Below are 17983 nucleotides of genomic sequence, written 5' to 3' on the forward strand. Positions count from 1 at the left end.
GCGTATTCTGAAGGAAAGTGCCAGAGAGTTGACACCTGCCTTGACATATTTTTTTAATATGAGTCTTGCACTTGGTCAAGTTCCTAAGGAGTGGAAGGAAGGCAAGATTGTGCCACTTCATAAAGGAGGTGATAGAACTCAAGCAACAAACTAAAGGCCTATCTATGTGTGTGTCAGGTGCTGTGGTTAAGTTGTTGGAGAAGCTTGTGGGAACCAGGATCCGGAGTTGGGTTGACAACAATGGTATTATCTTTGATGGACAGCATGGATTTGCTAAAGGGAGGTCATGTTTTAGTAATCTACTTACTTATTACAATAAAGTGACTGCTTCCTTGAACAGAGGAGAAAGATACACAGTAATATACTTGGATTTCACAAAAGCTTTTGATAGAGTACCTCATGATAAGTTGACAGTGAAACTAGAGCAGATGGGTTTGGATATTAGATTAGTGCATTGGATTGGAGACTGGCTATCTGATAGGTATCAACAAGTTGTGTATGGGGGTGCGATATCCAGGAAAAGGAAAGTCACTAGTGGAGTGCCTCTGGGATCTTTTTTAGGGCCATTACTATTTAACTTGTATATTAATGATATTGGCGAAGATTTGGATGGAGATATTCAGTTGTTTGCAGATGATGCAAAGTTGAGATGAACCATAAAGAGTAGTGAAGATTTTGTGGCCTTGTAAGAAGACTTGAATAAATTGAGATTGGGCACACAAATGGGGATGTGAGTTCAATGTTGCAAAATGTAAGGTTTTAAAATTTGGATAACAAAGATGGGATGCAGAATTTATGCTTGGTGAGAATATATTGTTGGAGGTAGAGGAAATGAGAGATCTGGGGGTGATAGTGGATAAGGATCTAAAATTTAGGGGACACATCGCCAAACTTGTGAAGACAACACAAAGGCTTCTGGGAATGATGTGGAGGACACTGACATGTAGAGGTAGGGAGATTCTTGTTCCATTGTATAAGGCTTTGATTAGGCCACACATTGACTATTGTGCGCAGATTTGGTCACCGGGTTTTCAGAAGGATGAAGAAATGTTGGAGAGGGGTCCAAAGGCAACTGACTAAGGTAGTTTCTGACCTCGGGAATGTTGAGTGTGAGAAAGATTGAGAAGATGTAATTTGCAGAGTCTGGTGGAGAGGAGGAATAGGGGAGATATGATAGAGACCTACAATTTGGTAAAGGGTTGTTATAAGATCAATGGTGGAGAAGTTTTACAGAGAATTAGTGGGAGATCAGGGGAGAACCAGAGGTCATCCCTGGAAACTGTATAAAGAGAGTGAGAGTAGGGGAGTGAGAGGCAGGTTTTTTTCGTGCAGAGTTGTGAATGATTGGAATGCCTTGCCTGAGAGTGTGGTGTCTGCAAGGAGTTTGAGTGTGTTTAAGACTCGGTATGATGAGGTGTGTGTGTGTGATAAAAGGAAGTCCCAGATGAGTCTTTGACTCCATGAGGTCTTGGGGTAATAATAATAATAATAGACTTTAAGCAAGCATTTGACAGTCTAAACAGAGATAGTCTACAAAAGGCTATGAAAGAATTAGAGATACCACCAAAATTAATTAGATTAGTAATGATGATCATGAAAAAAACAAAAGCAAAAGTTAAAATAGATAATAAATTTAGTGACCCCCTTCGAATTTAATAAAGATGTAAAACAAGGAGATGCACTATGAATAACATTATTTATTATAGCTTTGCATTATACGATTTAAAGATTTAGATCAAAAAGGAACAATTTTTAATAAATCAAGTCAATTATGTGCTTATGTTGATGATGTAGTCATTGTGTCAAGGAATAAGAAACGGTTAATTGAAGTGTATAATGAACTGGAAAGAAAAATTAATGACATGGGATTAGAGATCAATCTAACTAAAACTATATATATGGTGATGTCATCTTCAGAAATAAGAAGAAAACCACATAATCTACAAGTTGGACAGAAAACTTTTGAAGGAGCGACCAGATTTAAGTATCTAGGAGATATTGTAGAGAATGAGGCCCAATCAGCTATAGCAATTAAAGAATGTATCCAAACTGGTAATAAAGCATATTAAGCAAATATGAACATGATTAAAAGCAAGCTAATATGCAAAAGCTAAAATTCTTATATATAAAACACTCATTAGACCTGTGGTTACATATGGTCTAAGTGTGATCTGATCAGAGACTTATACAACAGAATGATAACCCTTTTATCTCTGCAGGTCAGTGTCCTTCTCATAATTGCAGCAATCCTCTGTGTTACCTCACCACCTTTGCAATATGTCCCCGAAATTTCAGGTTTCTATCAGTCATCAACCCCAGATCTCTTGTCTCCTCTACTTCCTCCAGTATAACTCCTCCCATAGAGAATGCAGCATCCCATCGATGTGTCCCAAACCTCAAGACCTTACATTTTGCTGCATAAAACCAATACACCCATTCATTTGCCCATCTATCTAGCTTATTCAAATCCTCTTGCAGGGCTACCACATCTGCACTATTACTAATAATCCTTCCCAGCTTTGCATCATCCACAGACAACTGAATATGTGATGCAACTTAAATATCAGACCCATGTGATGCAACTTAAATATCAGCTTATCACGTGGCACCCTGTCAAATGCCTTCGCTAAATCTAAGAAAATTGCAGTATATGCCTTTCCCTCATCTAATGTTCTTGTAACTTTATTATAAAAGGCTAGCATATTGCTAAAACAAGAGCTCCCATTCACAAATCCATGTTGACTCTCACAGATAACATTATCCTCATCTGCCCAATGCTGTATACAGTGCCTCACTACTTTCTCCAAGATCTTAACAACTACTGTGTAAGCTAAGCACTTTGTAAAACTAGCTAAACAAAAGTCATGGGAAGACTTTGGTAAGAACATAGAAAATAAATATCAAGAAGGTGGCAAGATATTCTGGAGTTTGTTGAAGAAGCTCAGAAATGGAGGAAAGAGTGCAATAAAAGGAATTAAAGATGAGAAAGGTAACACGAAAACTGGAGAAAAAGATATCCTTGAAGTATGGAGTAATTACTTCAAAAAATTGCTAAATGAAATAAGCAGTGATAGCACAGTGGTAAAAAAAACACTAAACAGGCATGCAGTCAGGAATACATATTCGTACTTGAAGTATAAAAAGCCATCAAATGCCTGAAATGTGTAAATGCAGCAGAAGTAGATGATATTCGACCAGAAATGCTCAAGTATGGAGGTATAAAAGTCTTGCAGTGGCTGCACTGCATAGTTCAGGATTGGTCAGAGGGGTGAATTTCAGATGATTGGAGTAGAGCTCTCATAGTACCCATATATAAAAAGGGAAATAAAACTGAATATGAGAATTACAGAGGTATTTCTCTACCGAATGTTCCTGGTAAGATTTGTGCAAGTATACTTGAGAAGCGGTTGAAAAGGATTGTGGAAGAGAAGCTTGGTGAAGAACAAGCTGGATTCAGATCAAATAGAGGCTGTTGGGATCAGATTTTCACTTTACGATAAATAGTTGAGAAATCATGGGAATATACAAAAATATGTATTGGTTATCTACAAATGGTTACAGGTTAGATTCAAGTGTAGTGATGCGCCAACTGTTAGAAAGGGTTCCTTAGACATAATTTCGGTTTCTGCAGTTTGTCTTAGTGAATTATAGTGGAATCTAGGACTTTGCAAAGGCAGCAAAAGTGGAGGAGTCAAGAAAGCACACCACCGTCGAAGCCTAGCCGGTCTCAAGCCCCAGAGAAATGGGGAGGTTAGTGAGAGGCCAACCACCCCCTCCTGTAAAAAGCCTCTGGTTACGAAACAAGTACCACAGAAGTCTCGGATGCCTTTGCAACGATGATTGTTAATCGTTTTGGGACTTGGAATATACGTAGTTTGATGAAAGAAGGTGCTCTTTTTAATGTGACGAATGTCTTACGACAGTATAAAATTGGACTTTGTGCTCTACAAGAGGCGTGTTGAACAGGCCATGGCTCAACCCATAATCAGGGGTCACGCTATTCTACAGTGGTGACGACAGAGGATGAAGAGTCCTCGGAACTGTGTTTTTAGTTAGTGATAAATATTTATGTAATATTTTAGATTTTAAACCTGTGAACAATCAGCTGTGCACTATTAGAGTTAAGGGACATTTTCAAAATGTGTCTATTGTGAACTGTTATGCCCCTACGGAAGAGAGTGTTCGGAGGAAGCCAAAGATTGTTTCTGCGAAGTGCTTGAGTGCACTTGTGTTAATCTACCGTGTTATGACGTCAAGCTAGTGGTGGGAGATTTCAATGCGAAGCTGGGGAGAGAGAGAGCGTGTGTGTGTGTGTGTGTGTGTGTGTGGTGCCCTTTCGTGGGAAGTGAGAGTCTACATGAGGAGTGCAATGATAATGAGACCCAACTTGCGAGTTTCACCTCAGCCACGGGATGCTTTGTAAAGAGCACTATGTTCGCACACAAAGACGTCCACAAGCAGACCTGGAGATCACCAGATGGTAGAACAGCTAACTAAATAGACCATGTACTAGTGCGTCACCACAGCTCCATTTTAGAGGAGCAGACAGAGTGAGTTTTAGCGACCACTACCTCGTAGCCTATGATTTCAGGCACAGAAGCCTTTGCATCCTACCACACAACCTGTATGGGACCTGGACAAGTTGAAAACAGCAGAAGGCAGGCAGGCTTTCCAGTTAGAGCTGCTTTGAGGAGCTACAGGAGGAGGGTGATTTGGATAGGATGTGGGACACCATCAAAAATACGGTCGCGTCTGCTGCTTCGAGGACTGTGAGAAAGAGAAGAAGAAAGGCATGGTTTAATAGACAGTGTGAAGAAGCTGTAGCAAAAACAAAGGGAAGCACTATTGAACTATTTAGCGGACAGAAGAAGGCTGCATATGCGAGGGTGAGAAGGGTGGCGAATAAATATATGTCTACGTAGGGAAAAGCGGATATATCTTAATGAGAAGATGTCCAGCATAGAAAATAATGAGCTAGAAATGTATCAGACGATTAAAGTCCTGCGAGGTGCTCCGACACAAGCAGCAAACATAAGAGTGGAAATCTTCTAACAAACTCAAAAGATGCTCTCGCTCAGTGGCGTAGATATTTTGAGAACTTGCTGAACATCAATACCAGAGAACCATACTCCTTATCAAACTGCTGAACCATATATCGAAGAGCCAACGTTTAGTGAGATTACTTGTGCTGTCTGCATGCTGACAAATAATAAGGCTCCAGGAGTGGACTGCATTCTGACAGAGCTTCTGAAGAATGGCAGGGATGTCCTGCTGGAGCAGCTGCACTGGCTCATCTTGCTGCTATGGCAGGAAGAATGTCTGTTGAACGAGTGGAAGGAGGGAGGAAGGAGGTGCTGATCACCCCTGTATATAAGAAAGGAGGATACGTCTCAATGCGGCAGCTATAGGGGGCATCTCACTGCTGACAACTGGCTACAAGGTGCTGTCTAACATCATGCTGATGCGCCTCACACACACCATATGCAGAAGAGTGCCTTGGTGATTACCAGATGGGTTTTAGGAGGAACCATTCTACAATAGACCAACTCATCACGTTGCGCCAAGTTTTTGAAAAGTGCTGTGAATATAACCACGAAGTCCATAATATTTTCATAGACTTTTCTAAAGCCTATGACTGAATTATACACCTAAAAATGTGGCAGATGTTAGAAGAGCTGGGAATTCCTCGAAAACTCTGAAAAATGGTGCAGGTGTGTGTAGCTGGTTCGAGAGCAAGAGCAAAAGCAGGCGGTGACTTGTTGGACCCATTTCAAGTGCAGACCGGTGTGAAGCAAGGTGATGGGCTTTCTCCGATTCTCTTCAATCTAGTGCTGGAAAAAGTAATTAGAAACATACAGCAAGTGGTGGGTGGAGTCGATATGGGGGTGCAGGTTTGGATTCTTGGCTATGCAGATGACCTGAATGACATGGCACACCAATGGGACGATGCAGTGGCACTAGTTACTCTATTGAGGAAGATGTTGGCCTGAAGATAAACACCGAGAAGACGAAATACCTTTTCATGAGTTGTTATACTGCTCAAGATCTAGAGGGAGCTGCTCAGTTTGAGAGGGTGACGGAATTCAGGTACCTGGGGTCTATTGCGACTGAAGACATCAAAGTCGAAGCTGATGTCCAGAGTCATGAATTCCCCGATTGTGGTCTACTACCAAGTGCATCCCCCTTTTGCCTCGCATTTACTGTCTTGGACTACAAAGGTGGTGTCCAGAGTCGGGTGAATGCCACGATTGTGGCCTACTACCAAGTGCATCCCCTTTTTGCCTCGCATTTACTGTCTTGGACTACAAAGGTGGGACTATACAAGACTTTGATCAGACCTGTTCTCTATGGTGCCAAAGTGTGGACTCTCACGGTGAAGCAAGCCGACCACCTGAGAGTATTTGAGAATAAGATGCTACAACATATCTATGGAGGGGGTCATGGCAGACAGTTATATAGTGTCAATGGAGCATTATACTTCTTAGTCTTTGTTTGGGTTAGTCAGCAGTTAGAATTGAAGGACGTACAGGAAGATGGTTTAATGTTAAATCTGGTGTCAGACAAGAATGTACATTGGTTCTAGGAAAATTTGCCATAAACATTTTCGCCATAAGACATTTTGCATTAATTCATTCATCTTCAAGGCCCACCTTTCCTAACTGGGTTGTGGGGGCAGCAGCTGCAATAGGAACTTCCAATAGTCACTATCCTCTGCCACCATGCTCAGGTGTTCTGGTGGGACTCCCAAATGTGTGCACCCAAGGTTTTGGATATAATCTATCCAGTGAGTCCCTGGCCTTTCACGTCGCCTCCCACCCTCTAGCTTGGCAGAGAGGGCCTGCTGGGGGGGCCTCTTGTGGCATTCTGACCAGGTGCCTGTACTAATGTAACCGTGATCTCTCAACACGGAGAAGCAACGGTTGAGTATTGAGGGTTTCCCCTAATTGTGGAGCTTCTGACTCTGTCAAGTCTTGTCAGCCCTGCAACCCCCTCGAAGGAACCTCATTTCAGCCACTTGGATTCGTGTCCGCATTCTTTCAGTCATTACCCAACTCTCATGACCATAGGTGAGGATGAGGACATAGACTGTATTGAAGACAGCCAGCTTTGCCTTCTGGCTGAACTCCCACTTCAATACTTCCGAACGGCCAAGCTCCTGCAATATTGAGCTTGATGAGCCAATCCGTGTATCTAGCTCTTCGTCCCACTTTCCATGACTCCACTCACATGTAGAGTGCACTGGGATGGTTGTCTTGAGACCAGAAATGTTTCAGTTTTAGCCACACTGATCTTCATTCTGGCTTCTGCACAAACAGCTACAAACCTATCCAGGGTCTGCTGGAGGTGATCTGTGGAAGAGCTAAGCAGAACTAGGTCATCTGCAAGCAGCAGACGTCCAATGCTACATCTTCCAATTCTGACACACTCACTGCCTCGGCTGTGCCTATCAATCCAGTCCATAAATATTATGAAAAGGAGGGGTGACAGAACACACCCTTTGGCATTAATTTTTGTAAATAATCAATGGATGATAAAGATATTACAAATTCATTAAAAAGGCCAATTTTTATTAAGGTGAATGTCAGTGATACATAACATAATGAAATAATTTAAAAATTGTGCAAATTAAGAGATGCTGCGTAAATAATTAACTTTTTGCTGCAGATCGTCAATTCAACAAATCCATCAGTAACATCGCTCATTGGAAAAAATGTTAATGCTGTGAAGCATTTAATTTTCATGTTGAATTCAGCATGTTTGATAGCGCAACTTCAAACCAATGGCAATAATTTTGTGATATAGATTTTGTACCATATGAAATAAACAACTTGTTATAGTTGTTGATGTAAATACATTAAAAAAAGCGTTGATAGTTGCTTTCTCGAAGTCAACCATTAATGTTTCGGGATCAAATGATGAAAGTAAGCCCTTTAAGGCACTGAATAATCTACTGTAAGTTAATTATGATTTGTCAGGAAACAAAGCAAAAAGCCACCGTGGAATCCTTAGGGGGGGGGGGTCCTCATGCCAGTCCCAAGCCTGGATAAAGGAGGAAGGTCGGTCAGATGAGCGTCGATGCTCTGACTGTAAAGAAAAAACACGATTGTTATCTGATGCATATATGATCAACAGCTACAACATGCCAGCTTGGATGTCGCTCGGATCAACAAGGTCCATGATACTGAGCGATGGGTTTGGATCGAAAAGTGGGATACTGAAAGGAAACTGAAACTAACAGAACTGTTATCAGTAGGAACATGGAATGTGCGAACACTTTGGATGGTAGAAAAACTAGAATTACTTCATGAGGAAATGAAGAGATATCGGTGTGAGATACTAGATAAAACTGGTGGAGTTGTGATGGACATCAGCAGGAAAGATAAATAGATGTAAAGTCATATGGTCATGGCATGATACCAAGCATGAAGCAGGAGTTGGTTTCCTTCTTAACAAAAAAGCTAGAAAGGCACTCTCAGGCTATAAACCAGTCAATGAACGAATCATACCAGCAAGATTTCAAGCAAAACCATTTAATATATCAATAGTCCAGATATATGCACCCACATCTGACAGCACAGATGAGGATATTGACTTATTTTACAAAGATCTGACGGAGACAATAGAAACAATACCAAAACAAGATGTATTAATTATTGAAAGAGATTGGAATGCCAAAGTCGGAATACATAATGATGGTTGGGAAAGAGTCATGGGAAAATATGATTTTGGAGAAAAAAATGAACGAGGTGAAAAAATGTTAGAATTTGCTGTGGACCACAATATGATGATCTCTAATACAAGATTCCAGAACAGAACTATTTCCACAGAAGGATTGTGGGAAATGGACATGCCGATGAAATGATAGGAAAACCAAGAACATGATTGATAGGATTAAAAGAAGATGGATAACATCAGTACAGCAGTGGCAAACTTTTCAAGGAGCGGATATAGACTTGGATCATAGTTTAGTGATTGCAAACATCAAGTTGAAATTAAAAAAAAAAATATATAAACCCCATCATCAGAAATGAAGAGAGCAAGAACAAGTGAAGCAGAAATAGGAAGAAGGTGCAGAACAGTGTTAGAGGAGAAACTTAAAAGTGTGGACAAAGAAAAAATTCAAATCTAAGAGTGAAAGGAGTAATGAAGGCAATAGAAGATGCTGTTGAAGAAACAGTATCAGAAGAAGAGAAGATCAAAAAGAAATAGATTAGACAAGAAACACTGAAGTTAGTACAGGAGAAAAGAATGTGGAAGATAAGAAGGAATACATCAGAACAAATAGAGGAGCAATATAGAAGAAAGTGTAATGAGGCGAAAAAAGCAGTCAGCCGGATAAGATGAAATGGTTAGAAGTCCAATGCAATAATATAGAACAGTACTACTATGGAGAGCATAAAACTAGGGAGGTGTACAAAATTATTAGAACCATTAATAGAAGGTGGCAACCATAACAGAATACAGTTAAAGACAAAAAAGGCAAAGTATTGATGAATAAAGATAAAATTGTATAGTGATGGACAAGATACTGTAGTGAGTTATATGAAAAAAGCTAGATTTAGATTGCGTGCATTGGGAAACTGATTGAAGAATTGAAGCAGATATCACCACCAGGTGATGAGTATGATATGGAATCGCTTGATTGGTATTACGGACCTTGTTGATCTGGGTGACGTCCGAGTCTCTTCTCCCAAAAATTGTTGGAATAAGTGAGAACATGGTTAGATGAGGATGACATGCTGATAGGAATAGAGATAGAAGGGTATGATGTGTTTTGTGAGGATAGAAGGGGTAAAAAGGAAGGGGAGTGCTATTGATGATAGAGAAAGAGTTATGTCCATACAAAGCAGAGATGCAAGAGGGAAATAGTGCCAGAGGTTTTGAGGCAGTATGGTGTGAGATAGAGGTGATTGGAATGAAATACTTGGTTGAATGTTGTTATAGATCAGGAAATGTGGATGGTAGTGACCATGAAATGTATAATCAAATTAGCCGAGCAAATAAGAAAAGAGTGATCATTATGGGCAATTTTAATTATGGCATTATAGACTGGAATGATGAGATAGCAACTGAAAGTAAAGAAAATTAGTTTCTTGAGTTTTTGAGGGATAACTACCTCAGACAGTATGTAACACAGGGCACACGAGGATTGAGGTCTTGGATTTGGTCATCTCATCAGAGGATGTAATTATAAATGAAGAGTCAAATCACCAACCATTTGGTGAGGGTGACCATGGTTGATTAACTAGGTGGTTCCGAGCAGTGTGAGGACCTCTGTAAGAAAAGGATATATGCGGAACTATAAGGGGGGGGGGGTATGAAGAGCTCAGGAGACAGCTTGCAGGTGTAGCATGGAATGAGGAGTTAGCTGGAAAAGAGATCAATGCAGTTTGGGCAATTTTCAAAAACTATCTAGCAGATACAATGTCTAAATGTATTCCAAGGGTGAGAAGGTTAAATAAGGTAGGTGTGAGATGGATGAATAAAGAGATCAAGCATGTGATACAGAGAAAAAGGGCATTATGGAGGCAGTATAACAGAAATGGAAATAACCAATTCCATGAGGACTACAAAGACCAGGCAAGGCAGGTCTTTGTAGAAATCTTTCGATTTCTACAAAGATTTCTACATATCGAAAGATTTCTACATATCGAAAGAAATCCTAAGGAGTTCTTTTGATATGTAGCCAGCAAAAGAAAGAAAGATTATGGAAGGATGACATTCATTGGGGAAAATGGTACAAAAACAGTTGATGCAGAAGGTCTTTCAATCTTGTGAATGTGACTTCATGGAGAGATTGAGAGCAGTTGCTGGTGGGGGGGAGAGAGAGACTGACTGTAAATGAGCAAGAGGTGTATGGGGAGTTGAGCAAACTAGATGTAAATAAAACTGTGGACTTGATAATATATCACCAGATATTCTGAAGGAATATGCAAGGGAATTGATGCCAGCGTTCACATATTTTTTTAATACGAGTCTTGCACTGAGTCAAGTTCCTAAGGAGGGCAAGATTGTGCCACTTCATAAAGGAGGTGATAGAACTCAAGCATCAAACTATAGGCCTATCTGTGTGTCAGGTGTTGCAGTTAAGTTGTTGGAGAAGCTTTTGAGAACTAGGATTTAGAATTGGGTTGACAACAATGGTATTATCTTTCATGGATAGCATGGATTTACTAAAGGGAGGTCATGTTTAAGTAATCTACTTACTTATTACAATAAGGTGACTGCTTCCATGGAAAGAGGAAAAGGATACTTAGTAATACACTTAGATTTCCAGAGGCTTTTGATAGATTACTGCATGGTAAGTTGATAGTAAAACTAGAGTGGATGGTGTTGGATATTAGATTAGTGCATTGGATTGGAGACTGGCTATCTGATAGATGTGAACAAGTTGTGTATGGGGGAGCGATATCCAGGAAAAGGAAAGTTACTAGTGGTGTGCCTCAAGGGTCTGTTAGTGCCATTGCTGTTTAACTTGTATATTAATGATATGGGCAAAGATTTGGATGGAGATATTCAGTTGTTTACAGATGATGTAAAGTTGGGATGAACCATGAAGAGTAGTGAAGATGTTGTGGCCTTACAAGAAGACTTGAATAAATTGAGTGATTGGGCAGGGGAATGGAGTTCAATGTTGCAAAATTTAAGGTTTTAAAATTTGGTAAACAAAAATGGGATGCAGAATTTATGCTTGGTGAGGATATATTGTTGAGGTGGAGGAAATAAGAGATCTGGGGGTGATAGTGGATAAGGATCTGAAATTTAGGGGGACACATAGCCAAAATTGTGAAGACAACACAAAGGCTTCTGGGAATGATGCGGAGGACACTGACTTGTAGAAGTAGGGAGATTCTTGTTCCATTGTATAAAGCTTTGATTAGGCCACACATGGACTATTGTGCCCAGATTTGGTCACCTGGTTTTCAGAAGGATAAAGAGATGTTGGAAAGGGTCCAGAGGCAACTGACTAAGGTAGTTTCTAACCTCTGGAATGTCGAGTATGAGGAAAGATTGAGAAGATGCAACTTGCAGAGTCTGGTGGACAAGAGGAAGAGGGGGAGATATGATAGAGACCTACAAGTTGTTAAGGGGTTGCTATAGAATCAATGCTGGAGAGGTTCTACAGAAAATAGTGGGAGATCAGGGGAGAACCAGAGGTAATCCCTGGAAACTGTATAAAGAGGATGTGAGCAGGGAGTGAGAAGTCGGTTTTTTTCATGCAGAGTGAATGATTGGAATATCTTGCCTGAGAGCGTAGTGTCTGTCGAGAATTTGAGTGTGTTTTAAAGCACAGTATGATGAGTTGTGTGTATGATAAAAGGACCTCCTAGATGAGTCTTTGACTCAATGGGGTATTGGGTAATAATAAAATAATAATGACTGTTTTTACATATCTATGCTTTTCATGTCAACCCAATTCTGGATCCTATTTCTCCCTAACCTCTCCAACACTTTAATCGCAATGCCTAATACACAAATTGGAGTTTTTTATATTAGATTATTATAACTTTAGTTCGTTCTGTCATCTTCTTTATGAAGAGTTACAATCGTGATGTTCTTCCGCTCCTTTTGGAACTTGACCCAATATAACAGTCATATTAAACAACTATGCCAAGGCAGATGTTTAATTTCATTCACATTATTCCTCAAAACACAAGGTGATATATCATCGAGTCCCACAGCCTTATTAACATCGTTTGCTCGGGGGGGGGGGGACTCTTGTTCACTCGCAGTCAGTCCTGCCCCCCCCTCTCCACTGCTCTTCGATTCTGTATGATATCACACTCACAAGGATGAATATTTTTATTAACTGTTCATTTAATATCTAAAGTATATATCTTCTGCAGCAGCTGCTATCTTATTTCTATTTTCAATCTATGTCATCCTTCCATAATCATTGTCTTTTCTGCTGGCTATATATTAAAAGAATTCCCTAGATTTTTTGTAGATAGAATGCCATGTTGCAGACCTATCTTATTCTTGTTGAGAGGCTTATACGCTGGTTAGACATAATAACTGATATTTAAGGAATTGACAGCGTATACTGGAAATATAGATTAAATAAACTTTAATATACACTTTCCGATATTTCGGCGAACGTCACGTTGCCATCTTCTTGGGAACTTACTAAAAAGACACGTGCACACAAGTACTAATACAACAAATGAGACTAGGACGCTAGCGTTTTCCTAAAGTCCTGATGGTGCCCCCCTGGCAGGCTATATTGGTAGTTCTTGGCCTTTGGGCTGAAGTTCTTTTGATAAAAGTTTCCCAAATTTGGGGCAGTTTCATGCATCCAAATTTGTTGAGGTTTGGCATGTTCCTAAGGGCCGAGGCTGATTCCATGAATAGTCTTTCATACTTGAACTTGCTGCGGTGTATTACTGTGGCTTTCTTCCATCTTATTCTGTGGAGAGTATCCAGAGCGTGGTCTGCAAGCCCAGAGTGGCTGTACTGGTGAAATCGGATGTAATCCTTGTGTTCTGAGATTCTGATATTTGCTGTCCTGCCTGTTTGGCCAAAGTAGGACAGTTTACAGCTGCAAGGGACCTGGTATACACCAGGTAGGTCTAGGGGAAGTGGTTGGTCTTTGGTGGAGCAGATAAGGGATGCCAGTTTTCTATGTGATCTGTAACAGGTGGTCAAGTCATGGATTTAGAGTAATCTTTTTTGTGAAGGGGAGGGGGTGGTGGGTTGTGGATAACTGGGTTAAGTATTTTTTGGAGGGGGTAGCTGTTGGCTGAGAAAGTGTCACGGATGTGATTTAGTTCAGTGGTTAGGGCTTGATCATTAGAACAGATTATTTTTGCCCTGTTGAATAATGTTTTAATAACTCCATATTGTTGTGAGGGGGGGGGGGGGATTGTTGGTGAATGTATCTGCCTGTATGGGTGGGTTTTCTATAAACTGAGAAAACCAAGGTTCCATCAGGTTGGCGGGTGACTTTAGGAAAACGCTAGCGTCCTAGCCTCAGTCTCATTTGTTGTATTAGTACTTGTGTGCACGTGTCTTTTTAGTAAGTTCCCAAGAAGATGGCAACGTGACGTTCGCCGAAATATCGGAAAGTGTATATTAAAGTTTATTTAATCTATATTTCCAGTATACGCTGTCAATTCCTTAAGTATTAGTTATTATGCAGACCTATCTGTTTGGCAAATCGTTGACAAATTATGCCATTCCAGATCAACAATCATTCACCCCCCCCCCCCCCCACCCCCCCCCCCCCCCACCCCCCCCCCCCCCCACCCCCCCCCCCCCCCACCCCCCCCCCCCCCCACCCCCCCCCCCCCCCACCCCCCCCCCCCCCCACCCCCCCCCCCCCCCACCCCCCCCCCCCCCCACCCCCCCCCCCCCCCACCCCCCCCCCCCCCCACCCCCCCCCCCCCCCACCCCCCCCCCCCCCCACCCCCCCCCCCCCCCACCCCCCCCCCCCCCCACCCCCCCCCCCCCCCACCCCCCCCCCCCCCCACCCCCCCCCCCCCCCACCCCCCCCCCCCCCCACCCCCCCCCCCCCCCACCCCCCCCCCCCCCCACCCCCCCCCCCCCCCACCCCCCCCCCCCCCCACCCCCCCCCCCCCCCACCCCCCCCCCCCCCCACCCCCCCCCCCCCCCACCCCCCCCCCCCCCCACCCCCCCCCCCCCCCACCCCCCCCCCCCCCCACCCCCCCCCCCCCCCACCCCCCCCCCCCCCCACAAGATTAAATCATGATAGTTGTCACAAGTAAATGAATATTAAGTAACAAATTACAACTTTATGAGATTGTTATTAAGTGAGACTGGTTGGTTTAGATTATAACTAAGACAAGGCAAGAAATTATGTGACTAAGCCATCTTTTCTTGTAATTCTAGATGAAATATTATTATTATTATTATTAAGAGACATCCAGGGAATCATGGACTCATCAAGAAAGGCTACACATCATCCACACCAGCTGCTGTTCCCTATTTTTATTCATTCATTCAATGTAGTGAGTTGTACTTGCCATATCAAGAGGCAAGCTGTTCCACACCCACTCCTCTCTGAGAGAGAAATCTAATTCTCATGCCTTCTTATCTGCACCTTTCCTTTTCCTCTCCCCATCTTCCATATAAAAAAAAAGTTTCATCAACCTATATCCTATAACACCCTCTCATGCGTTTGTAGGACTATTGTATCACCTCTTCCTGCTTACTAGTATTTAATCTTAGTCTGTATTTCTAATCTACATTCCATAATCTCAAAATCAATCTTTAACTCTTCTTTGCATCCTCTCCACAGCTTTGATATCCCCTTGAAACCTATGAGACCAAATCTACACGCATGCACAACGGGAAGATTTTTAAATGCTGCTTCACACCACCATCCATTGCAAAAGTTAGGCATAATTAAAACTTTACGAGACAGGGCATACAACATATCTAGCACACCAATTAAAAGAAATGAAGAACTGTACTACCTGACACAGAACTTTGCACTTAATGGTTTTGAACCCAGGATGATCAAAAAGATTCTTAATGCAACTCCCTTACTTAAACAAGATTTCAAGGATGCAATCATGCTGCCTTACATCAAAAATGCCACAGAGAAAGTGGCTGCATTGCTCCGTGAGTACAACATAAAAGTGGTTTTTTTACCTTTACAAAAAATATCTATATTCCTACATCCACCAAGACCTCCACATCACCCCATGAAAAACCCAGGCATCTATGACATTCATTGCTCTTGGCATTTGTTATGTAGACCAGACAGGAAGGTCGGAAGAGATCTGCTTGTCTGAATACATAAAAGACGTTAAAAAAAAGAAGAGAGCATAAATCAGGAATGGCATTCCACACAACCACTACTGGCCATCAAGTACTCTGGCAACAAACAAAAATATCATATATTGATAATAACGGGTTTCACAAGAAAATTTAAAGAAGCCTCACAAATGCTTAGGATCCCTACACAATGCAGTAAAACTCAAGGCTTAATTTTACATCAAATTTGGTCTGCTTTCATCAAAAATTTAATTGCCATGGACCTAGGATATAGCGCGCATGATACCACAGAACGTGATGACCACAACTAGCAATGTTCCAATACTCATACAGTAATGAATGTATACGTTTGCATTCTGGTTTATCAATTTAACAGTTATGAAGTTATAAAAAACATCTAATATGTGTAATTAATCATTAATAGGCTTTTATTGTATAAAACTTTTATGCACCATTATCCCTGATGACGTAAGTCTTTCGATGCATGAAACTTGTAATTTGTTTATTTTTAATAAACTCTTTATATTACAATGTGGTCTGAATACCAAAAACTACCTATGGAATCTTCAGAAGTTATCAACCAGTGACTTGGAACTTTGCCAACAAAGTTCAAAAGTTCGGAAGCACTATGGGTATCTTCAAACTTCTTATACCAAACTTTGATTTTGGTATTGCATATAAATGCAAATATATATAAATAAATATAAATATTTATATATAAATGCAGCAGACTGCATTTATCAAAGCAGTCTCTTGCACAAGGGCATACAGTGTGTTTTCACTTATAATGGCTCCAGTGTACTGGGGATGCTGGTCAGTTAAGTGAAGGAACTATGAAGGAGTTATGTATTCAGATATGCATATGAGCATGATACCAGCTTGCTGATGGAAATTCTTTGAAATTTACTTCATTTCTTTGTCAAATAATGTTATGTATTATTATTATTAGATATTCTCTTAACAAGATATCCTCTTAAAATTCTGTATATAATTGGACACCCTCCCTGTATTTATTTCAGATTTTTAATTTGTGTGATCAGATTATATGTCTAATTATATAATTTTTTTGATTTATTTAACTAGAATTTACAGTACAGTAACCTATCCTTGAGCAGCCAATCAGCAGAGATGAATTTTTTGTAGTATGTGAAATATCGTCAATTATTTTATTATTATTATTATTTATTTATTTATTTTTGCTTTGATTTATTGGAGAATTAGGATCTAGCTCTGTCACTGTCATGGCCTTTATACATTTTGCTCCTTTTCATATTGTGAAGTTTCTAAGTATCTAAGCTGAGTTTCTAAGTATCTATTTAATAAGGCTACTCTCAGCAATTTATGTGTCAATTTTATTACCTCTTTCCTGCTTATATGATAACTCTATAATTTATATTCGTTCAACCTGTCTTCATAGCTCATATTCATAGACAACATTTATTTATTAGTCTTGGTTAGTTATCTTTCTCTAGCTGTCTGTCATTACTTGTAGTGGTGTACAATCAAATGTTGACTAAAATGCAACAGCTAATTTATTTAACTAGAATAAGAAATGTGAATAAGAAAAAATATATTTTAATGGTTTGCCATGTGAATAGAATCTGTAACAGCTGAAATGTAAATAAAAGGAAAGATATTTTAGTGTTTTTGCTATGTGGTTTTCGATAGAAATTTTGCTATGTGGCTTCGATAGAAATTGCATGCTGGCGACCATGACCCTAGCGCAGGTTCTGCATGTCAGCATTTGCCGGTGCCTGTTGCTTCAAGATCAAACAAGTATAATAAGTGCACACTCTAGAATTCAGTGGTAGGTTAATTGTGTGTTTATATATATATATATATATATATATATAAATCGTATACAAATTTTTTTTTAAATTTTTCTCTGAGGTTCAGTGCGCCACTTTTAATCATGCAATGCGCCACTTTTGGCGCATGCGCCATAGGTTGGCCACCCCTGGTCTAAATGATCCTTTGTATTGCAGGTTAAAATGAATGGGCTTATAATGGAGAATAATTTCAAAACTCAAGACTATTATAACATCATAAGATCATTGGTTCCAGAATTGGATGGAGCAAAACCAGGTCAGCTCAAATGTTCCAGGTATGTATAATCATTTTAAAAATTTAATTTAAAAAAATGCATTAAAGTAGAAATATAAAGCATGTATATAAATATATATTATAATATCATCCAAAGATAAGGCTGACCCTATTAGTATCATTCTTGTCTTCCAAGTTC

At 40.4% G+C, this 17983-nt stretch overlaps 2 protein-coding genes across 2 annotated transcripts in view; both read left to right on the forward strand.

Moving 5' to 3' along the window:
* Positions 1-2069, forward strand: part of LOC150105705 (uncharacterized) — a 72784-nt gene extending 70715 nt beyond the window's left edge. Inside the window, exon 4 of the mRNA XM_090394534.1 lies at positions 1707-2069. Coding sequence (XP_090250660.1) covers positions 1707-2069 — 363 coding nt within the window. The remainder of the gene's footprint in view (positions 1-1706) is intronic.
* Positions 2070-17730: 15661 nt separating this feature from the next.
* LOC150105706 (medium-chain acyl-CoA ligase ACSF2, mitochondrial-like) overlaps positions 17731-17983 on the forward strand; it is a 140853-nt gene continuing 140600 nt past the window's right edge. Inside the window, exon 1 of the mRNA XM_090395023.1 lies at positions 17731-17845. Within this exon, the coding sequence (XP_090251149.1) occupies positions 17733-17845 (113 nt within the window). The 5' untranslated portion in view covers positions 17731-17732. The remainder of the gene's footprint in view (positions 17846-17983) is intronic.

Source organism: Typopeltis vanoorti, chromosome 6 (assembly GCF_054136105.1).
Source record: "Typopeltis vanoorti isolate ZY-2024b chromosome 6, IOZ_Tvanoo_1.0, whole genome shotgun sequence".
Taxonomy (NCBI): Eukaryota; Metazoa; Arthropoda; class Arachnida; order Uropygi; family Thelyphonidae; genus Typopeltis; species Typopeltis vanoorti.